This window comes from Hemicordylus capensis, chromosome 5, assembly GCF_027244095.1.
Source record: "Hemicordylus capensis ecotype Gifberg chromosome 5, rHemCap1.1.pri, whole genome shotgun sequence".
NCBI classification, from domain to species: domain Eukaryota; kingdom Metazoa; phylum Chordata; class Lepidosauria; order Squamata; family Cordylidae; genus Hemicordylus; species Hemicordylus capensis.
Window position 1 is genome coordinate 5,663,400 of NC_069661.1, and position 27,240 is coordinate 5,690,639.

General features: G+C 47.5%; 1 protein-coding gene across 1 annotated transcript in view; it reads right to left on the minus strand.

The window, feature by feature from the left end:
* Positions 1-7,779: 7,779 nt before the first annotated feature.
* The window catches only part of ATRN (attractin), a 231,788-nt gene continuing 212,327 nt past the window's right edge, over positions 7,780-27,240 (minus strand). Inside the window, exons 28-29 of the mRNA XM_053252986.1 lie at positions 16,532-16,646; positions 7,780-14,982 (exon numbers count right to left, since the gene is read on the minus strand). Of these exons, the coding sequence (XP_053108961.1) occupies positions 14,858-14,982; positions 16,532-16,646 (240 nt within the window). The 3' untranslated portion in view covers positions 7,780-14,857. The remainder of the gene's footprint in view (positions 14,983-16,531; positions 16,647-27,240) is intronic.

The following is a 27,240-nucleotide window of genomic DNA, read 5'->3' on the forward strand; positions in this document are numbered from 1 at the left end:
ATAAGGAAGGTTATATGGGAGCAGAAGTGGTCTTGTGGTAGCAAGCATGACTTGTCCCCTTAGTGTCCTCTCTGGTTGCACATGAAAGGGAGACTAGAAGTGTGAGCACTGTAAGATATTCCCCATCAGGGGATGGAGCTGATCTGGGAAGAGCAGAAGGTTCCAAGTTCCCTCCCTGGCAGCATCTCCAAGATAGGGCTGAGAGAGACTCCTTTCTGCAACATTGGAGAAGCCACTGCCAGTCTGTGTAGACAATACTGAGCTAGCTGGACCAAGGGTCTGACTCAGTATAGGGCAACTTCCTATGTCCCTAAGTCTCTATACCAAGGATCTTCCCGTCTAAAATTCGATGCAATGGGAGGAAGGTGAAGGCACCAGCAAACAGGAGGAAACAATTAAGCTTCCTGTTCCGTTACACATACTTGCACTTGGTTTTCAGAAGAGCATTAATCCATGAGCCCATAAATGTTAGCCATCGATACCTTCTCAAGGGACAAATGCTCATGGTGATTTTGGGCAGAATTTATCCCCCCTGGAGATGGAAAATAGATGCTGGCATGGTTGCACTAGCAGATTTCTCTGTGTTATCACCCCTCTCCCCCCATTCAAAAAATTAGGGTAATGTTGGGGGTTGTAATTGTTATCCCCCAGTTAATTAGCAGAACACTAAAGAAGCTACTCCCTCCAGTTACAGAGTAGAATACAGGGTTTCATTGTTGCAGCTATTTAGAGAAGACACATGGAGATTCTGGTAGAACTAAATACTAAGTAGATTTATTGGTGAAGTATACCTATAAAACACCTAATGGTGCAGCAGGGAAATGGCTTGACTAGCAAGCCAGAGGTTGCCAGTTCGAATCCCCGCTGGTATGTTTCGCAGACTATGGGGAAACACCTCTATCAGGCAGCAGCGATATAGGAAGATGCTGAAAGGCATCATCTCTTACTGCGTGAGATGATGGCCATGGTAAGATGGCAAAATTAAACCCCTCCTGTATTCTACCAAAGAAAACTACATATTGCCAAGAGTCAACACTGACTCGACGGCACACTTTATTTTAGATTTATTGGGAAAGTATGCTTTGGATAGGAAAGACCTAATCCTTAATCTAAAGACCTACATATTGAATAGGCAGGGGGAGATATATGTTTCCATCTGCTCTCTAAGAGGAAAGGGAGGGATTCTGACTCGGCACAGGAAATACCTGTGGAGTCATATCAGGGGTCATAGAATAGGGACAGGTAGAACAGCTAGGGAGACCCTTACTCACTATCTCTACTTCCAATGCCCCTAATGGTCATTAGGATAGTTGGTGCAAAAGGTCATTGCGCTAGAACTCCAACAAAAATTGCAGGTTTTTGGGGGGGAGGGGGGCACAAAGCAAAGTGTTAGCATCAGGGTTAGGGTATCCACTAACCAATTGTTGTACTTTCTCCATGGAGTAATCTTTCGAGGACATTCCTGCCCACTGTAATTTCCATTCTTTTGCGATCATTTTATAGTAGTTTTTGCAACTTTTGATTTGCACACCCTTGCAAATTTGAGCTTTAAACACACCCTTGGAACCGTTAGGACAATAAAAGCAAGGCAACACACTGAAAGCAGAACATATTGCAATACTGTCACCCACTTTCCATCTCTAGACCCTGGTAGAAAAACCAACCAAAAACCAACCAACCAACCAACCAACCAACCAACCAAAAACAAGCCATGAGCAGTCATGCCCCCTAATGGCACCGACCACTCCAGCTGGCTCATGGCCTAGAAGAGCAGCAACAGCCCAAGTGCTTCATGATAAAGATCGCTTTTGCCTTTCAGGAAGGTTTTGAGGAAAGAGAGGCTGCATCATGTAGGTGTTTAAAAAGAGACAGAAGGCTTCAGGGAGGTTCAGGGTGATAGCGCTGGAGAAGCGAAGGTCACAGGCATGGAAAGGACAGGGAATAAGAGCAGAAACATAGGCTGGGAACCCGGCCAGAGAAAGCTTTAAAATGACAAAAGCCTAAAATGCAGGTGAGCCATAAAGCCCTCTGAGAACTAAGGAATATAGAAAGTACAGACTAAAGTAACATTTGAGACAATGGACCATTATCTCTTCTCCCCAAACGCTCATTTCCCTCACTCCTCATTAACAGGCTAACTTGAATACTTATAAGTATGTTGGAAAAAACCTCTTTTACTGCCATGCAGCCAAGTGTGACCCATCAGAAAAGCTTCCCAAGTTGGAAAGAAATGAATTCATACTTTAGTTTCCCACACACAAACACACACACCTTTTTTCCCTAGGGCACCTGAGCAAAGACGGCCATTTGTTAATAGGAAAATAGAACTGCTCTCTTCAAGGAGTCAATTTATGTTTCAACGTCACACGGAGGAAAGACTAATGGTAAGAAACTGATCTCCCCAGCAGATCTGCAAATCATTTCCAGAAATCAGTGAAGAAACTTCAAGGGAAGGAGCAATAAAAAAGACAATGGCCATTTTTTACTCCCAAGCAGAGAAATCACACCCCATTTGGTTCTCATATTGGCATCCAAACCGCCTTTTCTATTTAATTTTATTTATTTAAATTATTTATATATTTATATTATTTATTTATATTATTTATAAATACATTTGTACACGGCCCAAAACTTCAGTCTCTGGGTGGTTTATAGCAACATAAAACAAATTAAAACAGAAATTAAAACCTTATAACAATTCAAAACCACAAGTTTAGTTAAAAACTAAGCTTGGGTAAACAAATGTGTCTTTAGAGACTTCAAAAAAGTTGTTAAGAGATGGGGAGGCTCTTATTTCAGCAGGGAGCACATTGAATGTCGGAGAGGCAACAAAGAAGGCCGGTCCCTGAGTAGCCACCAGATGAGCTGGTGGCAACTGCAGACCAATGGGGCTCATAGTGAAGAAGACCTTCTCTTAAACACCCTGGGCTTAAGCTGCTTAGGGCTTCAGAGGTTATAACCAACACTGTATTTTGTCTGGAAACGTATTGGTACCCAGTGTAGTTCTTTTAATATAGAAGTAATATGATCTTTTCAGGATGACCCAGAGATCATCCTGGTTGCCGCATTCTTGACCAACTGCAGTTTCTGGACTACATACAAAGGTAGCCCCACATAGAGAGCATTGCAGTAGTCAAGTCTGGAGGTTACCAGCATATGTACTGCTGTTCTGAGGTTGCCTTTTCTCAAGTAACAGACGCAGCTGGCATAGCAACCAAATCTGAAAGAAAGCACCTCTGGCCACCGCCTCAACCTGAAAAACACCAAGGAGAAATTAGGATTCAGAAGCACTCTCAGAATGCTTACCTGTTCCTTCTGGGGAAGTGTGACTCAATCCAGAACTGGCAGATCAAAACGGACTCCCAAGTTCCGACCCCACACAATAAATACCCTCATCTTATTTTGATTCAGTCTTAGTTTGTTATCCCTCATCCAGCTCATCATTGCCTCCAGGCAGGCATTTAGGGAGGATATGCCTCCTCCTGATGATATTGACAAGAAATAGACTTGGGTGTCATCAGCATACTGATAGCACCCTGCACCAAATCTCCAGATGATCTTTCCTAGTGGTTTCATGTAGATGTTAAAGCATTGGAGACAGGATGGAGCCCTGAGGGATGCCATCTAAGAGCTCATGTTGTGAAAAACAACAGTCTCTAGAGGCAGGAGCAGATACACTGCAAAGCAGTGCCTCCCACTTCCACCCCTCACAGATGGTCCAGAACAATACTATGGTCGATAGTATTGAAAGCCACTGAGAGATCAAAAGTACCAACAGTGTCACACTCGCTTTGTCAATTCCCCATTGGAGATCATCCATCAAGCCAACCAAGGCAGTCTCCACCCGATAGCCCGACCGAAAGCCAGTTTGAAATGGGTCTAGATAATCAGTATCCTCCAAGACTACCTGGAGTTGGGAGGCCACCACCCTCTCAATTACATTGTTCAACCACAGAAGGTTGGAGGAGAGGCCTATATTTGCTTAACTCTGAGGGATCCATAGGAAGATGCCATATACTGAGTCAGACCATAGGTCCATCTAGCTCAGTACTGTCTACACAGTCTGGCAGTGGCTTTTCCAAGGTTGCCGGCAGGAATCTCTCTCAGGCCTATCTTGGAGATGTCAGGGAGGGAACTTGGAGCCTAGAACCCCCATCCCCTCACTGGAATATCTGACAGTGCTCACACTTCTAGTCTCCCATTCATATGCAACCAGGGCAGACCCTGCTTAGTTAAGGTGACAAGTCATGCTTGCTACCACAAGAACAGCTCTCAATGCAGGCTTCTTCAGAAGAGTTCTAAGAAATCAGGAATCATCCTGCCCTCCTTCAGAGAAGCATTTATAATATCTACCAGGCCTCCTACAACAACCCCCGTGCCAGATAGTATAAGACACGTCAGGCAAGGGTCAAGAGAACAGGTGGTAGGCCACACTGTTCCAAGCAGCTTATGCACATAATCAAGAGTCAAACTGACGCTGATCCAGGCTAACCACAAAAGAGGAGTTGCTGAACACCTCCACATTAGACTCTGTAAAAACTTAAGGGCCTGAGTCTAAGTCGGCCTGAATACGAGAGATTTTATCCACAAAGAACTCATTAAAAATGTCAAAACGGGTAATTGATGGTTCCAAATTCTGATTCAAGAATTTGAATGGGGAGGGCAGGGGCATGTACTAGCTCTCACACAACCCTGGACAACTCAACTGGATGTGAGCTTGCAGATGCAATTTGGGTAGAAAAGAATTGCTTCTTCTTGGTCTTAAAATCCCCAGCCCTCAGTTTCAAGGGATGACCCCTGGTTCTTGTGAGAGAGAGATTAGAATTTATCTCTCTCCATTCCATGCATAATTTTATACACCTCTACCATGTCTCCCCTTAGTTGCCTCTTTTCTAAATTAAAGAACCCTAGATACTGTAGCCTAGCCTCACAGGGATGGTGCTCCAGACCTCGGATCATCTTGGCTGCCCTCTTCTGCACCTTTTCCAGTTCTACAATGTCCTTCTTAAGATACGGTGACCAGAACTATATGCAGTACTCCAAATGTGGCCACACCATAGAATTGTATAAGGGCATTATAATATTAGCAGTTTTATTTTCAACCCCCTTCCTAATGATACCTAGCATGGAATTGGCCTTTTTTCACAGCTGCTGTACATTGAGTCAACCATTCAACACGCTGTCCACCACAACCCCAGGATCTCCTGGTCATTTACTGACAGCTCAGGCTCCATCAGTGTATATGTGAAGTTGTTTGTTTTATCCCCAATATGCATCACTTTACACTTGCTTACATTGAACCACATTTACCCTCTTGTTGTCCACTTAACAAGTTTGGAGAGAACCTTTTGGAGCTCCTCACAATCTTTTGGATTTCGCTACCCTAAATAGTTTCGTTTCATCGGCAAATTTGGCCACTTTTCTGCTTACCCTAATTTCTAGATCATTTATGAACCAGTTAAAGAGTTCTGGTCCCAGTACAGATCCTTGGGGCCCCCCACTTCTTACTTCCCTCCATTGTGAAAACTGTCCATGTATTCCTACCCTCAGTGTGGCCAGCCTACCAACTGGCCACACTTCTGGGACACCTCCTTCCTTATAAGCCCCAGAAAGCCAGAGCCTCCCCTCTCACCAGAGACTCCAAGACTGGACTGATGGTAATTAATGACTGCAGGGGCAGCTAATCAGGCAATTCGGAAAGGGAGGCCACCGCTCCAACCAAGGCAGCCCAGTAAAGCTGGTCCTCTGGCCGGGCAAGAGCTCCTTGTCTACCATTTTCATTCTGCAAATAGCCTCACACAGACTACCAAGAGGCACCTTTCAAAGTGCTGCTTCTCTTATATTTAGCAGGGGGAGAGCAACTGGCCCTATCCAATCCCAGCACAGCATCCCTCCAGTAGCTGCTGCTGGAGTCTACCGCGTGGTGGTGGTGGTGGTGGTGGTGGTTGTTTAAGATTGTCAACCCTTTGGGAATGAAGAACTATTTATTTTTCTATGTAAACTACTTTGAGAACATGGGTTGGAAAGTGGTATATAAATATTTATTGTTGTCATCTTAGTAACATGCTCCAACTGTCTCTATATACCAGGGATGGTGCCTGATTTTATTTCTAGTTCCCGGCAAGCTACCTGTCCTGCTTTGTAATGATCTTCGCCTTTGGCAATGCCTGGTTAACATTTCATTACTGCAAGTTTCTGGAGTTCTTGTTCTTCTAGAGGTCTTGTTCTTCACCGTTCAGCTCCATAAGAACAGCCCTGCTGGGTCAGGCTCAAGAAGGCCCATCTAGTCCAGCATCCTGTTTCACACAATGGCCCACCAGATGCCGCTGGAAGCCTACAGGCAGGAGTTGAGGGGATGGCCTCTCTCCTGCGATTACTCCCCTGCAACTAGTACTCAGAGGCATCCTGCTGCCTTTCATTCCCAGAAGAGCTAAATCTCTGACTGGGTCAACAAAGGCATCTTGGTCCTAGCACACATCTAGGTAAATGCAGAGGCGCAAACTCTGAGGCACCATGCCGTGTACAGATTGCCACTTCACACCCTGCAACTGCTGAGGCACACTCTGAATTGCTGACACCCCCCCACCCCAAAGTCAGTAGCCCTTGACCACCCTCACAAGCTTACAGCCAAGTAACATAATGGGCAAAACCACCTAATCCAGAAGATCTGGGCAAACAAAAATATCTTTACCCTGCTTTGATAAGGCAGCAAAAGAGACATCAGAAGAATCTCCCTGCGAAGCACATTCCAGAGTCAAGGTGCCATAACCAACAAGGCCCTATCACAGGTCACTGCCCTCTGAAGGCAACGAGACTCACAAAAGGACCATGGAAGCAGATCCAGGTCACTGGGGCTGGGGTTCTCTCAGGCAGGGGCTCTCACCCTGTGTTGGGACCTCCTGGGAGTTTGCAAGCAACGGTAAAGGGGGCCACGCGTCAAGAGGATCTGTTGGGAGGTGATGGCCTGCCATGTCTCCGAGGCTGTCAGGGTGGGCAGGAGCCTGCAACCACCCACGAGCCACGACATTCATTTTGCTCAGGCCAGAAGAGAGTTCATTTCTGGGCGAGGAGCTCTAGCATTTGTCTCCTGAAAGAAAATTCTCTTCCTGCCTGTCAGCCGCTTAAGTGCCGCTGTTGAGCCTGCCCTCTGCTTTGTGGTGGAGGAGCAGGTGACTGTTGGCTCCTGTCTCCCTGTCCGCACTTTGGACAGGGTCACAGCAGTGCTCTGGGACCATTCTAGGGCTCCAGAGGAGCCTCCTCCTGACTTTCGGATCAAGAAATTATGGTATTTCTTAAGAATGCGATGGAAATACTGATGCCCCTTGCCGCATGCTACTTATATGGATCAGTGTTCTCAGCAGCTGCTGCTATAAAGAGGAAATACCGATTAAAAATAAAGCTGGTGCCTGAAGGTTAGATTCGCAATCTCAAACATCAAGCCCAGGTTTGAAAAGCTAAGCAGGAGCGAGCAAGCTCATCCTTCTCATTGAAAAGGTAAATGTGCTTTATCTTCAACTTTAATTGGAGTTGCGGGGTGGGGGAGATCTCCTGTTATTTTTAGGAGATCACAGCATCAAAAGGTTTGAGAACCGCAGCCTTAGGTTACCCTGTCCCTAGCCATCTAGGACTTTAAAGATCATAACCAGCTTCTCGAAATGGGCATGGGAGAAAACAGGAGCTAGGTGAGGAGTTTTAAGAAGGGCAGAGATCTTTCCATGTGCATGGCAAATCTGATCCCAGTGCGCAGTCTAGAAGGTCAAGTGTGAAAACGGAGGCAGATATTTTAAACCAGATCGACTTTTTATTCCAGAAGGAAAAAAAGTTCAATTATTTACTTTTTATTTATGTACATATACTTCACATTGGTATTTTAAAATGCATGTTTTCATCACCTTGTTCCTGCTCTTAAATTAGCGGTGTCTTTTTACAATACAAAAAAAGTATACCAAAAAATCGGCAGCCCTAAAATGTGTATTTTTTTATATCACCCCTGGCAATGAAATAGTTTACAATACTTACTCATTATTTACATATGAATGCAATAAAGACTAAATTATACATATGAACAAAAACTAAGGTCAGGTTCAAATACAGAAGAACAGTGAAAAGAACCATAGGGTAAGAAAGCAATGAGAATAATTCAATAGAGAAAATTAGTTTGAGAGCTCTAGAGAAAAGAACACTTTGTGCACAAATTTCAAAGTAATAGAAATTTATGTATTTTCTTTCTTTCCTTCTTTCAAAAGAAAGAAGGGCCCACATTATTTTACACACCATGAGAATTTTCACTTAATTTTTCCACCCCGGCTGGGGTACCAGAGCGGATTTTTGACATTAAGGGTTTGGCTCAAATGTCAAAGCATTTTGAAACTGGAAGACACAAAAAAGAGCTTATTTCAAGGAAAACAAAGTTGGTTGGACAAGTTTTCCAGGGGGGAAGGGGGCATGACACAGCACGGTGACCTCATCCAGAACTCGCTTCTAGGTACTAGAAAAGGCAGCCACAAGTGCCTGAATCTACAGCGTTAGACAAAAGTCAGCCTCCTAGCTACACTATGGAGCCGTGAAGAGAGAGAGGGAGAGGGAGAAAAAATCCAACCTGCATTTCAAGGACACAATCCAGCAATTTTAGTTGCAGCCAAGTCCCACTGAAAGCAATAGAGTAAGAATGAGTTGTGACTGACTTAAATCCCACTGATTTCAACAGGACTTGGAAGTGGGCAGAAGAGGTAGAGGCTCACATGCATCATGGATGTTCTGGTGATGGTCACAGTCTTAGACAGTTCCAAGAGACAAATTCATGGAGGAGGAGGAGGAGGAAAGGCCTAACAGCTGCTCACTACAACAGCTAAAGAAATGTCCAGTTTCAGAGGCTGTGCAGCTCTGAATGCCAGTTGGCTGTTGCTTGTTTGTAGGCTTCCCTCTGCTGAAAATCAAATGTCAGCCGACATCAGGGCTGCTCAACTTTGGCCCTCCAGCTAGCTGGAATACAACTCCCATCATCCTCAGCCACAGTCAGGGATGATGGGATGCCACGGGAGACCCGAGCACATCTTTTAGAGCAAGGGTTCTCAACCTTGGGTCCCCTGATGTTGCTGGACTACAACTCCCATAGTTCAAATGGCCTTTGGTCATTGTGGCTGGGGATGATGGGAATTGTAGTCCAAAAACATCTGGGGACCCAAGTTTGAGAACTCCTATTTCAGGGAACAGGAGTCTAGAAGGGTATTGCAGTAACCATTCACCACTGAATCACTCTTTACATTTTTCTGCCTCATTGACAGAAAATATTCTCTTTGGATGGCAAATAAGCAGGAGATCCAGAGACTAGGGCATCGGAAGGAGGCAGCTCTTCCTCTCCTACATGCCAGATGGGTGCATGAATCCTGCCATGGCAGACACAGACAGGTTTTGGGCTTCCTCATGGTATGCAGGGGCCATTCTTCCATGAATCTTGGGAAACGGAAAAATCCAGTTTCCCTACAGGGGAAACTAGGACACCCACACAGGCCCTGGAGACCCGGGAGGATAAGAGAAGAGCGAGTGAAATGCACACTCACTCTTCTGCTGCCAGATCATCTTGAAGCAGCTATCAAGTATCCAAGCTCCGAAGGAGGGAACGATTACACTAGTCAAGATGGGGTGCACGGGTACTGCACACACTAGCTGTGGACCCGAGGAGATCTCTGTGTGCAGGGGCTTCCCCCGTGACCCAGGGAGGGCTCTGCAGCATCTGGCACGGCATGCAGGAATACAGGGCAGCTGCTATTCCTAGAAGGGAAGAAGAAGTTGCTGCCATGACGACAAGCACCAGCAGCCCTGGAAGGAAATCCGTTTCTCATCAATTTACACACAATAACAGGATGCTCTCCAGAAAGGTATTTTGGGGTGCTCAAGAGTTCGGGGCACACAGCACCCAGGAAGTGGTGGCAGTGGCTGCTCCCTCTTACATTAAAAACTTGGGTCCTCCGATGTTGAACTACAACTCCCATCATCCCCAGCCACAACACCCTATAGCCATTGTGGCCAGGGATTCTGGGAGTTGTAGTCCAACATCTGGGGACCCAAGCTTGAGAACCTCTGCTTGAGTGTTTGAAGTACATTGCACCCATACCTCAGTAGCAACGTTCCCTCTAACAGAGATTCCCAGATGTCGTTGACTACAACTCCCAGAATCTCCAGCTGCAATGGCTTTTGCTTGGGGATTCTGGGAGCTGTAGTCAACAACAGCTGGGACTCCCAGTTAGAGGGAACACTGCTCAGTCGTCCTTACAACAGCCCTGCAAAGTTGGCATTGTTATCCCATGTGGCTTGTCTAAAGCCACCAAGGAGGGAAATGGCAAAGGCTAGAATTGAAGCAGGGGCCGTCTGTGTTGGCAGCTCCATCTCTTTGCCACTTCACTCCACAAGCAACCACGGTCTCCGCCTGAGCGTTGATTTTCGGTTCCTTTCCTGAGCGGGCACTGCATCAAAGCTCATTCCTGACAGTAATTTTTAAAGCATACTGGAAACCAAGTGAATATATTCTCACACATCGACAGTTCCTTGGGCGGTGGGGGGGAGATTTCCCCCTTTCCTTTTTAGCACGGTGAGCATGGTAACTAGAAGGAAGCAGGTACCTGTCAAGAGGCGTTTTCACAGCCTGTCATTCTCTGAACGTTTGCAATTCACCACAGTTAGGTGCATTATGCATTGGAAAGATTTAGCAGGGAAGAAGAAAATTCCAGTCATAAGAGAGTACAATTTTGACCAGACAAAACCCCTCCAGGGGGGCGATGCAAGAGGCCCTTCTGTCACCACCCCTCTTCCTTTGTGCACAAATTACAGACCAAAAAGTGACCAACGAAGAAGCTTTGAGAACAGATGTTTTAAGAACGATCCTCCAAGTCTTTAAAAGTGCTTCTAAAGAGACCTCAAACCAAGCTGCAGAGGGAGCCTCGACTGCCATACAACTCAGATTCTGAAGGAATTAAGTCCTTTAGATCTTTAATTTGTCCCTCTTCTAGTAAAGATCCCTTTACTGACATAGACCAATTCGGCATGAGCATCCGTGCGGGGCTTGCCTGAGAGCCATTCCTTGCCACATGTCCTTGCACAAATCCTGTGGATTTCAAACTTGGACAGTGCAAGAGACAGTTTCTGGAAGATGCTGCCCATTGCATTTAGGTACGCAGGTAGTAAGAGAAGCCGCCTCTGCTACAGACAATCAGGTGCTTAAACAGGATGACAGCTTAAAAGCTCCATAGTGTTTACGCTTAGTAGATGCACAAGTCATTAAAGATGAAACTCATACAGAGTTCTAAACTGCACCTGAAAGTACATTAGATTTTCTGTTTTATAGACACAATAAACCTCTTGACATGCTGCTCACTGCTATAGAAGTCGAATGCACAAGCACCAATGCAGGCGTGCCTTTATTTATTTGACTGATGTGGTTTTAAAGGGGGAACCCCCACCCCACCCTCTGCACTGAGAAACTAAAAATATATATCATTCATTATGTCAACATGCTGATTCCAAGTCAGCAGCAATCTGTTGACTTGGCCAAATGTCACTCGCAGCCGCTTAGCTGATAACCAGCCTATAAACCTCTTTGGCTGGGAGGTACATGCGAGAGGTTCCTTCCTCACGGACCACGATGCAACCAACTATAAGGATGCATTCCACAGAGCCGACACCTGCAGCTCTCTGAATTGATGTGAGCCAGGAATAAGCACACACTTTACTTTCAGGTTTCATAAGCAACTGCTGGATTCATTTTGTCTGTTTATAATAATGGGTGCGTATGCAGGAAGGGCCCAGACTTCTTTGCCAGCAAGCAACAGTACTGTTTGCGACGGGGACTTGCAAATAAGAGGTCCTCATCCCCTAATATTCCAGTGGACACTCCAGGGTCCAAATGAAAGAAACGCTGGTGATGGTGGAACTACAGGAACTGACAAAATAGGAGGATATTCCCACAACTCTGTGCTCTCGGACAAGCGAATTGGCTGCTCCAGGAGGTGGGAACTTGGCCCCATATTGGGACACTGGCCTCAGCCCCATTGTCCCCAGCTCCTACTACGAACTGCCGGAGCAGATCATGCCGACACAACAAGAGAGAAGGTTCAAGTGCCAAGTTGTTCCTACAAGGGATGAATTCTTTCCAGAGAGGCATGAGGTAATTTTGTGCATTACTTGATATTCAAAAATGGACTTCAAGAAGAATCTGTCCCCACACCCCAAGGACAATGCAACTCACGTGCAGCTTTAAAGAAACCAATTAGAAAAAAAGAGATGCTATTTTAATCATACATTTTTTCCAGTTCTGTGGTGTTCAAAGGGTACAAATTCATCAATGTGACAATCGCGCTTTTTGCCCCAGGCAGTCCAAACCGAGGCTGCTTTGGTCTCTCACCACACCACAGTTATGAGATGAAGACGACTTGCGAAGACCACCACCCAAGAGAAAATCCTTGGTGCCCCCAGTCTCCCCTCCGCAACCGCCCAAGCCAAGACCAACGATAGTACAGGACTGCATTGAGGTGCAGAGGAGGTGGGGGCAGCGGAAGAGGCACCGTGACTCCAGGCCTAGCCTCAAGATGGGGCTACTCATGCTGCCCAAAAGGCACCTGTGTGCCATGTTCTTCTTTGAAACAAGGAGCCCTTACCCCTGTGATGTGAGGTCACCACTTCTGCATGCATGCACACACACTCCCCATCATTGTCTGCTGGTTGGCGGGTGGTGGAATGCAGAACCTATAGATGGCACAACATGGGGCAAGCAGCCCAATGTCCTGAGGTGGGGGCAGGGAAGGACTCAACACCAAAATACCATTTCGGAGGAGCGGGGACAGCCCCATGCAGGACATAACGTGGTTTTGCCCTCAGAAACCATAACGGCCCTGATCCAGCAGTGCAATGCTGCCAGGGTGCATGAGGACTCCTCCAGATGGCGCAGGGCAAGGTCCCGGTTAGCAGCACTGCAGTGACAGGGGAAGCCCCATGCAGGTGCACATGCTGGAGACGCGGTAGAGCGCAGGGTCGGGGGATGAGCACGCAGCTGCAATACCATTCTTGCTATGACTAAAGGAGCTACTTGAGGGGGCCCTCCGTGGACTGGGGCTGCATGCACCATCAAGAAACCCTCTTCATCAGTAAGTTGAACAGACTTCTAAGCAAAAAGGGGTAAGCCTCCGATCCCTGCCCCATTTTGGAAGCTAAATTGCTCTCTTCCAAACACACATATGGACAACTTCCTGACGGAACTGGTTAGGTGTTAAGAGCAAGTGAAACCTGAGCTGTAACAACTTCAACACAAAGCTGAAGTTCCACAATGTCCACTCAATTTGGAGTGACAAAGTAACTGCCAAGATTTCCTGCTTCTCTCCTACGTCTATGGCTGACAGCTAATGAAACCCACATTCCTGAACTCTCTCACTAGAACGCACAACACTGCTGAGAACTTCTCAAGTGTGATCAAAGGCCGGCAGATGGAAACGTCTCCAGGTTTTACAATGCCAGCCAAAACTGGGGCAACAAAAGGGTGCTGCTGGGATGGGAAAGTCCTCTTGTTGCTAGGAAGTAGTGCTGAGGAGCAGCCTCTTAACTCCTTATGATACAAATGGAAGCCCTGAGGGGTGCTCCCAGGTGCTCCACATCCATGTCTGCCAGCATCTTGCTGGGGTAATTAACACACACTAATTCCACAGAAGTACACGTCTGATCAGTGAGCTTATTAACAAGTAGTGGTCGGGGGGGGGGGGTGATGCCATCGAGAAGTTTTCAGACCAAGGAGTCACTCTTGGGAGCACTCCTTCCGCAATGCAGAAAGCAGCCCATCCCAATAGTTGGCAATCACGTCAGTTTAAAAAAAGAAAAAGGTAAAAAGAAAAGGATCAGGAGGATGCCTGAGAGAGGGAAAGATCAACACAGCAGCAGCCCAGAGTGGAAGGAGACAGGCTGTGTCAATAAAAGGCAGCTCTGCCATCTCTGCCTGACAACATCACTGCTCCATCTTGTGTCTTGATGTTCTGCACTGGTTGAGGGACACATCACCAAAAAAAACAGGAAAAAAGGCCATGGACTGCCCAGGGTAAGAGAGGAACTTCAGAAGGCAGTTATGTAAGAGCCTAGCTGCATCAATTCCCTTGCTTCCTACTTCTATTTAAAACCTCCGGACGCTAGTGCATGTATCCACTGCACAGATCGACATGAAAAACGTTGATTTTTCAAGAAAAGGTACTTTTAGGAATCCAACTGTACTCAGCTCTATCTCTGGCCTGATGGATAAAAATAAAGCTAGAAACATACCGCCAACCCAATGAATGCATCTTGTTTGGAAGAGAGCTCTAAATATGGTAGAAATAAATAGGATTTTTACAACCACCAGGCTCCTGGCGGAAATTGAGTTAGCTTCTCCTTAAATCCTGGGATTTATCCGCTGAGGGCAGAAAATTATCAGTAAGTGCTGCATCTTTTCTTGTCCACCCTGGGGAAAAAAAATTCAAGTACCACAACGCACTTCCCACATACAAAAGCCCAGAGTTCTTTGTCTTTGTGTGGCTTTTTCGTATTAATGCTGACCTTCAGTGGTGGAGACTGATGTTGCTGGCCTTTGGCTGGGGGTGGGGAGGACAAGAGAAGAGCCATGTGGAAGGGAGGGGGCCAGCAAGTCTAGGATGGAGCAGGTGTCCAAAAAAAGCCAACGAAGACGATGTCAGTGCCAAGAGGAAGGGCTGGCTGCATCCGCAAACGTCACTCGGATGCTCCATGGTCTCCTTTGTGCCACAGACCTTGCAAAATCTCTGTCCTCTTCCTCCTCTCAGGTAATCCCTTGTGTTTAAAACCCTAAAGAGGCAGTTCTGATGTCCATGCATCAAATACAGGTTCCAGGCTGGGCTGGAGGCTGCTGTTTGCGATTTCGTACTGCTCCCGATTTCTCTTTGTAGGCAATAGGCATTTGTTGTGAAATGTCCACCAACGCGCTGGCTACTGCGAGACCTGAAACAAGGAGGAGAGAGAGTGATTATCCAAGGAGCCAAGGATGGGACAGCCACCCCACCCCACCCCACCCGTCCAATCAGGCTGGCGAGTGATCCAGTGAGTCTTTCACCTCCACTGCCCAATGCCACTTGGCCAGTTTGCTTGAAGCCTCTGAAACGACGCACTCGGAGGTCACCCCATCCTTGATGCATTTGGTCTCTGCACGCAGCGGGAGATGGAGGAAGCGCGGTCAGAAACGTGGAAGAGGGGTGGGAGGCTGCTCCCAATACAAGGCTTTCTCCCAAGGGCAGTGTTACGAGCAGGACAAGGAGGATAGGGGGATGCTCATGGACACCACTGTGGTGAGAACCAAACCTGCCTCCTTCCTCAGGTGACTGCTGGGGAGAGCGGATGCCTTGCCAACCAGGCCACTCAATCCCAAGCCATTGTCCTGTGGACCTCAATGGGAGCCAGGGAGAACCAAGCCTGCTCTTACCTGCGGGGCTCTCTGGGTCGTGCCAACACATCACACGCATCAGTTACACGGAGTTCCCTCAGCTGATCTGCTTCTGCCCCAACACACTGCATGGCAACAGCTGACCAAGCTGCCGCCTGGCACTGTCTGCAAACACTACAGCATTTGTACCAGGAGCAGCTTCTCCTAAAAAGCCCGGGGGGCGAAGGAGGCACAGCTGCCTCTGTTTCCCACAGCTCTGTTTGTTCCTCTCTCTCCTGCTCTGCATGCTGCCTGCAGGCTGGCCATTCATCAGGTAGAGTTGTGTGACTGTGCAGCTCTACCTGACAAATGGCCAGTCTGTAGGCAGCGCAGATCTCATTAATGCTGTGGGGGACAGGAGAGAGAGAGTAGCCAATGGAGCTCCAGGAAGGAAAACTAGCTGTGGGTCATTTGGTTCGTTCCCACCACCCCACCGCTTATTAGGATGAGTCACACCTGATCTGTACCACACCAAGTATGCATAGGAAAATGTCGGCATGCCCAAAGGTGCTTAAATATAATCAGTGATTCGGAAAGAGGCCCCCTATATACCTGATACACTGCCACTCAGTAATTGTACGTGCACCCACAATGAGTGCCTTGGTACCAACTAGTAACTGTGTGCCAGATGCCAATTCTGCCCCACTAACAGAGGCAGCCATGCCAGCCAACTGTAATTTCCACACATGCACAAGTGAACATCTATGTGTCATTTGCATGCTTTTCCTCCTAGAAAGGAAATGGTGTATAGGGAATTAGTTGCCTCGGAACTGGTCCTGAAGAAAGGAAGGAGGGCATTGGCCCCGCTCAGTCGTTTTTCAAGTAAGCCAACCGTACGGCGGGCAGAGTGGACTGGAAGTCCCACCCCGTCAGGTCAGGCACTCTCCCACCTGCTCTCTTCATGCATAAGGAATCTGAAGAGGTGAACGCCCGAAGCGTGACTTGTTTCCATGATCAGTAAGCTGGGGCACTGTGGACTGTGGGCTGCCGTGTTTTAATTTTAAGAATGGCTGGATAGAGCTCGAGTGATCTCACAAACCAGACTGCCATGGGAAGAGAACGGTTGCTTACCTGATTGCCCTGGTGGGGGGATCCCTCCCAGGCCTCGTGGCAACCTCACAAATACAGAGAGGACGGCCGCTTTGTTGCCAAAACAAGGCTCCAGTGCGATGGGCTTCGGGACAGTCTGCAGCAGAGAAGAGAACCAAGGTGAAGAGCACACTTCAACTGACGCCCAGCCTGCTTGATCCCCCACCCATCTTGAGAAAGAGAAGAGGAGAGCTGGCCTTGTGGTAGCACACACGTCTTGCCCCCTTCACTAAGCAGGGTCCACCTTGGTTGCACATGAATGGGAGACTTGATGTGTGGGCACTGTAAGAGATTCCCCTCAGGGGATAAAGCTGCTCTGGGAAGAACAGAAGGTTCCAAGTTCCCTCCCTGGTGGCATCTCCAAGATAGAGCAGAGAGAGACTCCTGCCTACAGCCCTGGAAAGCCGCTGCCAGTCTGTGAAGACAATAGTGAGCTAGATGGACCAAGGGTCTGACTTGGTAGAAGGCCACTTCCAATGTGCCTATGAGAGGAAGGGGCTTGCTTGTCCCTTTGTCCCAAATCCAAAGAGCAGAAGCCCAAGCCACAACCCACCCACACCAGGGGCTCTACAACCTGGGTCCCCAGAGGTTGCTGAACGACACCTGACCATCATTTTCAGGGTGGGGAAGGTGAAAGTTGCAGCCCAACAGTATCTGGGGACCCAAGTGGGAGAGTCCATGACTGACTACATACAGGACTCCGGGATTCAGAGTGCTCGCCCCAAATCAACACAAAGGGAGAGGAGAGGGCCGCAATGTCCCCATCCGTTTTTAAGGCAGGCCAGTTAATGAGCCACATCCCTTCTTTCTCATTCAATACTTTGGGTCAGCTTCTTTTCAGAGTCCCTCCATGGCTAAAACCACGGCTGTGCAAAATGTTTATATTATCATTATTAATTATTATTATGATGATTGTCATCATCACCATCATCATCTATTTACACACAGTCTACCAGATGTTATTGACTGGATTTGGTACTTTAATTATCGGGCCCTTTCCAAGGGTCTAGGATAACCAAAGAAAAATTAAATATAGTGTCGCAGTATTCATGCTGTCCCGAGTAGTGTGGCCTTCTGTAGCTGATGAGTTGTAATTTTATCGATGCCCAAGGTGTCAAGATGGTGTTCAAGTTCTTTTGGTACTGCACCAAGGGCACCAACAACAATTATTATTTTTATTAATTTGACTGATTGATTGATTGATATACCACCCTTGCAAAAATGGCTCAGGTGAATTGGTTTTCGACCAATACATATGCTAAGGACCAGTCTAGTCATCCTTTTTCAGATGGCACAGCCAATGTCAGGCTCACTTGTGCCTCTGCATGACAAGTGCAGAGGAAGGGATGCATAAATTGTATACACAAAGCAGAAGTGTAGACACAGATCTGAGTTGCAGAGCGTGACCCCTTTGCTATACACTCTCCAATTCTATAATACCCGTTTTAAAGATGGTGTGTCCAGAACGGCTCACAGTGTTCAAACCACACAGATTTATCCAGTGGCATTTTCCTATCTGCTGCTGACTGGGCTGTGTGCTCCTGGCCTCTGAGTTCACATCTTGTCAGCTCCCTGCAACTCAGGAGCTGGTAAATGCGATGCTGGCTGCATGTCCTTTATCTTGGCATTTACCTGCCCCCAATATGATATACCCAGGACAGAGGAGTCACCCCATATTCCAAGGCTTCTGTCACAAGCGGGGAGGTCTTGTTACTCTGTGCTAGTGGGCATGCTTAGCACACCATGGTTCCAGAGCCAATACCCATTGTCAATGTTTAAAAGAGGGCTTCAGATAACAGGATGAGGAAAGACCTTCTGCAGATCATCTCTGAGCAGACAGACATGTGCTGGATACACCCAGTGGCCTGACTGTGTGCACGGCAGGTCCTTATACACATGGCTTTGTTCAAAGAAGCACATGCTTGCATGCTATGCTGCCGCTTGAAATGCTTCTTGGTTTTGAAACCTCTTTATTCGTCTCTGTGTTGTTCTGGCTTCTTCACAGAGCTTTCTGAGACACATTTAACACACGTCAAGGAGGACTTCAAGACCCCATGGTTGAAAAGGTGAGAAAGCAATGTGCTAAGCATTCTCATCTATATTTCATTCTGATAGATGAGCAGCTCGTTTTAATGGGGCATGTAATTAAATCGGAAAGGTAACACGGCACTGGGCTCCAACATCTATTAAAAGCAGCCACATTTTTTCAACCAAAAAAGTAGCTAAGAATAACCTCATTATTCCCCAGACTTAGAACTCAAAGCAAGCCAAGTATCAAAGTCCGCGCCCCCCCCCCATTTTTAAGATGCAGCTCTGTTCGGTGGCTGGTAGTTTTCTATTGATTATCTAGTTTCAGCTTCAAGCCGATTTTTTAATTCTGTTCTAAATGAAGTAATTATTGCTTATTGCATTAGGAATGTCCTTGTAATACTAGACTTATGGGCCAGATAAAAGCTCACCACCGACTAAAGATGTTAAGAGAAAGAGAGAAGTTACCATTAAGTTAACTAACACCTAACAAACAAGGCAATGATAGAGAGCAAAACCGAAATTAGTGCTTTTACACATCTCTAGTATTAAACGGATAACCAAGACAGTGATGGATTAGTCCCTGCAAAGTATTTTACTGCATACAACAGGGAGGCTAGTATTTACAACAGCCTTTGTCCTGTTGTCTCCACTCCCCATAGGGTTGCTAAAGTTCAAAATAATTCTTTTCTTGCAAAAGCACTGGAGAACAAACTTGCCCTATATATTCTGCTGGAACTCAATTACTAGAACTAATGGACACACAGCGCTAGGCATCACCAAGTAATACATCGCCCATGCTGACTTCCAGCTTGCTGATGGAATATATATATATATCTCCAGCAGAGGATGTTTAGTTGCATTCTTTTAAAAAAGAAAATAGCAGCAGAGAAGGAAGGGAAGCCAGCATAGACAGGGTAGAGACTGCGCCTCCCACTTTACGGAAAAAAGCATTTTGTGGAAGATCACATTGAATGTGGCAGCAGTCACCTGGCATTGTGCTTCCACGCCTACCCCTGCCCAGCCCCCAGTGCTTGCAGAAGACACACACAGAAATGTCACACAAAAAACCAAGATGGCACAGAGCACACAAAACAAGAGGTAGGATAAAGCAAGATGTTCAAGCAGCAAACTTTGCCACATTAAACTTGTGATCTTTGTTTCATTATATTTAATTTGTGTTTGATTAGGCTGAACAACTAAAGCTTTTAGGAGAGGGCTAGTTTTAAACAGCAGGGCTGATAATTAAGGGCACCCTTGCTGAATGGTGCGGTTACTTGAGTTCAAAAACTACGCCGTTGAGGGGTCCCTATGTGTCACTCACTACAACTGTACCAAATATGGTTCAAACACAAAATACTTGGTGTTTTTTGTAATATGGAATGAAGAAGAAAAATGCCAGAAGATAAACCTTCCCTGATAAAAATTCAAGGTAACTACCTACCAAGTTTTAAGTTTTATTTTGCCCATCCCCAGGTAGATTACAAGTTCATTTTGCTTTCTCCTGAAGGAAATGTGGGGCGCACATTCAAGGAAAGCAGCATTTCAGCAAGCAAGAGCAGCTTTATAGAGTTCAGTGTCTCCCTTGCCAATCCGCACCCTAGCCAATATCACTCAAGCAGTCCCCTCTGAGCTGCCTACCAGGTAGCTGATATGCAACCCACCCGCCCCGCTCACATGCGCCACCTGCTTCTTCCAGCCACGATTTTCCGTTAAGGGACTCTGATTAGCCATATGGCTTTTTGACTCCTCCTTGGAACAGGACGTTTCATCAGGAAGCCAAACTCCGCAAACCTGCAGAACAGTTTTTTGGAGCTCTGCCCAGACCAGCTTCCCACCACCTCTCTTCTTTTGGGGTGCCGTTTCAGTTTAACCTATTGCAGAAGCAGGCCGTGACACTTGGGCTGTTCTACTCTATTTCTTCTATTTACATAGAACTCACCATGTGGCAATGCCTAGGAATTTCACAAAGCACATTCTTCATAAAAATAGACTGAAGGACAAAAGTAAGAGTAATAACCATTTTAAGAGTAATAACCATATCTATTTAGGCCTGGTGAATCAGTGGATTTATAAAGGGATGATTTGGGCTTGCTTTAAAAAAAAATTTTTTTAAATGCCTACAATGACAACAGGTAGGACCAACCATGGATTAAACCACCATTAGACAAACTATCCCAGACACATTTCTCCACACGTCTTCTCCAAACATGAACAATAATCCCAACTGCCTGCAGCTGGTGCAAGAGAAGGGAGAACTCAAAACTAGCCTTGCTGGATGAGACCAGTTGCTGGTTCTGAATGGCCCACCTAGTCCAGTCTCCTGCTTCCCATGGTAGCTTAGCACAAGGGCTGCCAACCTTGGATCCTCAGATGTTGCTGGTCCTCAACTCGCATCATCCCCAGCCACAATGGCCAAAAGCTGGGAATGATGGGAGATGCAGTCCAACAGCCTCTGCGGAGCAAAGACTAGCAACTCCTGTGTTAGGGAGCTTTCAGCTGGACTATGTCTTCTATCATGGAACCATTTTAACAAGTTATTTTAATTTTTAACAAGTTGTTCTGGTAAGAGCTAATCTGACTACTTTCCTTTCACTATAATCTTAATTGATAATTACCATCCTCACAAGTTACCCCACTTCCACTGCAAACATTCATACATCCACCATCTTGAACCGGGGTGGATGACATCAAAAACTATGCCGTTGAAGTGTCCCTATGTGTGTCACTCACTACAACTGTACCAAACATGGTTCAAATCAGTTAGACGGTCCACAAGTTGGCCCACTTGTGCCTCAAATGTTTACTTGTCCACCATCTTGAGTGAGGGTGGATGACATCATTACAAACTACACCATTAAGGCGTCCCTATGTGTCTCTACAACTGTACCCAATTTGGTTCATATTGGTTCAGGCATTGCAAAGTTGATGCATGACACCCACAGAATGCCGAGTGATCTCATGAGCTTACTTTCCTTAAGGAAAGTAGGCTAGAAATTGACTATTACAGGGGTTCTCAAACTTGGGTCCCCAGATGTTGTGTGACTTCACTCCACGCCCGCCCCTTGGGCCTTGTGCCATTAGTGTTGGGAGATGAATTCCAATCATCCTGGCAAAATAACTCACAGGTCATCTTTGGTGAGTGTGGGTTCTCATGGCAATATCTGTCATCTTTAACACCTGATGCTGCTAAAACGATAGTCAAGCAAAGAGTGCTAAATATGGAGAAACAAAGAGACCCAAGCTCGATTACTGCAAACACCACCTTAGGCAGTTTTTCAAACTACCCCAGCCAGCAGGATATTTGATACGCCTGACCACTTTAAGTCACAGAAGAGCTTTCTCACAGGCACGCTTTAACGTGTTACCTTCTGCGGTGTTAGAAGGGAGGTTTAAGGGAATTCCCTTAAGGAATCGGTTATGCCCTTGTGGCGCTGGAGTTGTTGAATCGGTAGCGCATGTCCTTTTACACTGTGCCTTTTATAGGACTATTCGCCCTATATGGATATCGCCCTATAAAGAACCCGAGCCGTTGGCCAATCAGGGGCCGCAAGAGCGCCCCCGACACGCCCCCCCCGCATCTGACATCAGATGCGGGGACAGTAGTTTAGCTCCCGAGCAGGGGCCGCATGCCCCCTTCAGGAGATAAACAAATGCTGGCGCTGCATTCGCAGCGCTAGCCAGGAGCAGCTCTTCCCTGCAAAGGCAGGGAAGAGTCGCTCCTGGCTGGCGCTGCAAACGCAGCGCCAGCCTAACTAGCTCCTGATGGGGCTGCGCGGCCCCTTCAGGAGCTAAGACTGGCGCTGCGTTCGCAACACAGCACCAGCTTTCGTCTAACTGCTGAAGGGGCCGCGTGGCCCCTTCAGCAGTTAAGCTGCTTCTGAACTCCCGAACGGAGCCTCAAGACTCAGTTCGGGAGCCAGACCACGCCCCCTCACATCTGACGTCAGACGCGGGTGCGTGGCTATCCACTGCGTCTGACATCAGACGCATGGGGTGGGGCTATCGGGGCGCCTGCCACGGCCGCGCACAGGCCGCCGGTGGGCTGGCTACGCCCCTGGATAGAACCTCTTTTAAAAGACAAACTGGGTTATTCTGATGATTATTATGTTTCTTATTTTTTAATGGATCGCCACGCGGAGGACACAGAGAGGATTGCAAGATTTTGTGCTGCAGCATATAAAATGAGATGAGATAAACTTAGCTGTGTATGACCTTACCATGCTTGTAACTCAGTTTTATGTAATTTATTCTTTTAATGTTGTATATTTTTATTGTATTATATTGTTTTTATTCCTTGTTTTGTTTTGGTCATGGACTGTAATAAATTTGATTGATTGTGCGACTTCCATAATCCCCAGCCACAATGGCAAAGGTCATTGTGGTTGGGGATTATAGGGTTAAAACTCCCACAACATCTGGGGACCCAAGTTCAAGAACCCCTGGGTTATCACATTCCAAAGGATGGACAGAGTTTTGTTTTTTAGAAGAAAACAATTGCTTGTAAGCTCTACATACTTTGTTGTTTCCTTTCTGGTAGCCCCCTCCAGCCTCAGAGGCAAGTTACCTCTAAGTACCAGTTGCAGGGGAGCAACAACAGGAGAGAGGGCATGCCCTCAGCTCTTGCCTGTGGGCTTCCCAGAGGCATCTTGGGCCTGATCCAGCAGGGCTGTTCTTATGTTCTTAGCCATTTCATTGTGAGCTAGCTGAAACACACACCCAACCATACACACCCCAGAGTAAAGCACAGGATTATCTTAGCAAAGCCTCCCACGTCTTCCCTACCAAACGTGACTCTTGCACCTCTAAAAGACAAGGTATAAAACCAAGCTTTGCTACCATCACACTTCTCAACACGAAAAGTGTGCAAAATGAAGGCACCCTTTGAACCAAGTCATGCAGGCACAGTCACCAGGAGGTTACTAAAACCCACCCTTCTGTTGCACCTAGCCCACACAAGAATCCCAACCCCAAGTAAACAAAAACTCACTAACTCCGTGCCCTCAGTTAAATAGAAACAAATTCATTAAAGAGAGAAAGTTAGTTTCCTCCTGTTACTCCTGCAGCCAAGCCGTTTTTAGAATAAAGTGAAATTTCAGCAGAGCTAATCCGTTTTGCACACCTCAGCTGCCCGCGTAATCTCCAGCTCCTCGCGGCGGGCAACTCCGTCCCCCTGCCAGGTGTTCAAAGGCCAACGCGTTCCTTTCTACGAATTAAAAAGCAAAGGGGCGCCAGCAAATGGAACAGAAAAGGCCAGAAACAGTCTAGTCTTGCTCTGATGTCCCTGCTTTTTAGATCGTAGCAGCAGTCAGCCTAACATCTGTCCAGACATTGCTTGCAACTGGCGAACTGAGATCGTTTGTACTTATTGGTATCATTTCAAAATGCTACACAGGGAGGTATTTTTAGAACTGGGGGAGAGTGAGGGAATTCATAATTCGTGTTGGAGGCAAAGTATGACTAGAGGGAACTTGGAACACCAATACCAATGCCGCCACCACCAGTCTGCCTCACCGCACTTTGAGGTAGGCCCAGGTCCTTCAAAGTTTGGGTCTAGGCTCATTGTGAGATTTGCAGCTCAAGTACTGCAACCAACCAAAATCTCCCTCCCTTCTGTTCCCTCCCTCTGAACTCGGGAGCCCTGGAACAGTGCGGTTTCCCTGAGCTCCTTGAACCTAAAACACTGCAATTACACTTTTCCAGGTGCTGGAAAGTAGGGAGAGAGAGAGAGGAAGGGAAGGAAAGAGCACAAATTTGCTGCACTACCAAATAAGTGTGGGAGGAGGAAAGGAGAGAGTGGGGAAGCCAGCCATCTAGTGATGCACAGGGGCGGGAGCCTGTGTAACCCACCCACATTCTAGGACTCTTTGGAAAGTCTCAGGGGTTCACAGGGAGATTGAGCACTTGCAAGGTACTTGGGATTATGGCCGAGTTCACACACAGCAGGGAACCTGCAGTTCCTCCTGTCCAAGATCTGGAGGAAACTCTGGTGTCACCGACTACTGCATCCCTTGGGTTGCTGGGTGTAGCTGAATGGAGCCAGAGAGATGCCCCCCGCACCGCCACCCGTCCAGGCCTGCTGGCAAGTGATGTCTTGTGCTGCCCTTTGAGTGGCATGCCTTCCTTGCAGCCACTGGTCCCAGCGGCAAAGGCGGCGGGCTCACCTGGAATGAACCAGAGGTTCATGGGGAGTGTGGATTCAGAGGCAGTGCACACCCCAGGGAGAGCAGCCCTTGGTTTGGCAAGCCAACTGCAAAACCGGGTTGCACCTATCGGTTTGATGTGGACCTGAGCAAACCTCCAGTTCCTCCTTTGGCGTGGGTTCAGACAGTCACAGTGGCTACTGACTGCAGAAGTCCAGTAAAACCTCAATTCCGAGGGCTACAGGGGGTGGGGGAAAGGCTCTCTGTATTCGATGACAGCCTGTAAGATTAAGGCAAAAGGCACATGGCCGCACAAGTAGCTAAAATAAGTCGTTACTGCACAGAAAACTATTCCCACATCCTTCCCCTCAAGCCTGGGCTGGGATTAAGGACACTCCCGCCCCCCTCCCCCTTCGCCCTGGCACCAAGCAGGGCTGGTGCAGCTGCACTTCAGGCTGGCCTCGACTGCTTTGCAAGCAGCATGTGGGGCTCCCGGAACCAGCTGAGCGCTGGTAGCTGCTCCCTTCTTGTGAAGAAACTCCGGGTGCAAGCCGTATATGAGAGAAAGTGAGAAAAGAGCATGCTCCTGGGCTTGGGGCACTCTGCAGTCTCTTTCTGCTGTTGCAGCCAGCACCACCACCACCTTTGGGTGCAGCTGAGGGAGGAGAAGCAGGGAAGAAGTGGCAAAGTCAGGGATACTCGGAGAGACTGGGCCAGAGAGCAGCCCTCCTTTTCGCCATCTCCTTCATCTTTCTCCTCTCCTCTTGTCAAGCACCCTCACTCGTCCCTGGGCTGCGGGCTCCCTTATTCAAGCTCCATGGGCAAAGTGTGGAAGCAGAGCATTGGTCACTTACCCTGAAGGCTCCTTCTTGATGCTGGGTCCGAGGACATCTCACCAATGGGTTAACCTTCCCACATGCTCCAAAGGCAGGACTATGCAAATTAATGTAAAGCATTTAAGAGCCTGGGAAGGGAGACCCCGCCCAGTTCTTTTAGACCAAGAAAAAAACAGGCAAATACAACCTCCCTCTGAGTAGGTAACAACAGGTCACTAAGAGTTTTAAACAGAAAAGAGGCAGAAGAAGGAAAAAGGGGGAAAATACAGGAGTTTCCTCCCCTTGGAGCGGGTGCAGGCGCAAGGGTGGGTCAAGATGTCCTCGGACCCAGCATCAAGAAGAGGCCTTCACGGTAAGTGACCAATGCTCCGTTCTCTGATGCTGGGCTCCAAGGACATCTCACCAATGGGAAATGCCAGAGCCTTGTCCGCCCCACCCCACAAGGGATGGAGCGACTGGGGCTATTCCAGGGGGAGGACCTGCTGAAGCACCTGTCTGCCAAATGCTGCCTGGGTGGAGGCGTAAGTATCTAATGTGTAGTGCTTCTTGAAGGTAGATGGGGTCTTCCCATGTAGCCGCCCTGCAGACTTCGTGGATGGGGGCATTGGTTGAAAAAGCCGCTAAGGTTGCTGCCACTCTAGTAGAATGTGCTAGAGTACTCATTGGTGGTCAAAAGATGTAGGGACTCGTATACCATTGCTATGCAAGCCCTGATCCACCTGGCGATGGTTGGTGCCGTGACCAGTTGTCCCATGGATGTGGGCAAGAATGAGACAAAGAGGGCTTCGGTGGAATGAAAGTCTTTTGTGCGTCTTATATAAGTTTTAAGGCAGCAATGTACATCTAGCTTGTGCCAGGCTTTTTCTTTCGGGTGGACCGGGCTGGGACAGAACGATGATAGTATGACATTCTGAGAGTTTTGAAAAGTAGAAGCCACCCTAAGAAGGGATCCGAAATCAAGCAGACGGAGTCTGCAGAGAACACACAAAGATCCTTGTGGACTGACAGGGTGCGTAATTTGGACACTCTTCTGGCTGATGTGATGGCGATCAGGAAAGCTAGATTGAAAGACACTGATTTTAGTGGAATGGATGCAACTGGTTCAAAGGGGGATGGCTGAAGGGCCCACAGGACCGTATGGAGACTCCAGGATGGGAAGCGATGGACTGTAGGTGGAGACAGGAAGATTGCCCCTTTCAGAAAATGTTGTAGATGAGGATGCCTTTTAAGGGATTTAGTGGAGGCGCTGGAATGAGCCCCACCAATGATGCCACTTGTAGCTTCAGGGTGTTTGGCTGTAGTCCCTTGTCTAGGCCATCTTGCAGAAACTGGAGTAAGTGTTTGATGGTGGCTTTTCCCCGTGGTACCGAATGGACCAGTGAAGGAACACTTTCCAGTGTATTGGTAAATGTGGTTTGTTGAGGTTCATCTGGACGCTATCAGGGTGTCGAGGACTATGTTGCAATAGCCGTGTAGCTTCAGCAGGGCCCATTCAGTACCCAGCCGGCTAGACTTAACCAAGCTGGGTTGTGGTGTTGTAATGTACTGGAGGTCCTCTGGAACAGGGAGCCGCCATGGTTCTGTCATGGCTAGATTGCGGAGTTCTGCAAACCATGGCCACCTGGGCCAGAATGGGGCGATCAGGAGTACTTTCGCCTTGGATAGGCAGATTTTTCTGATGACA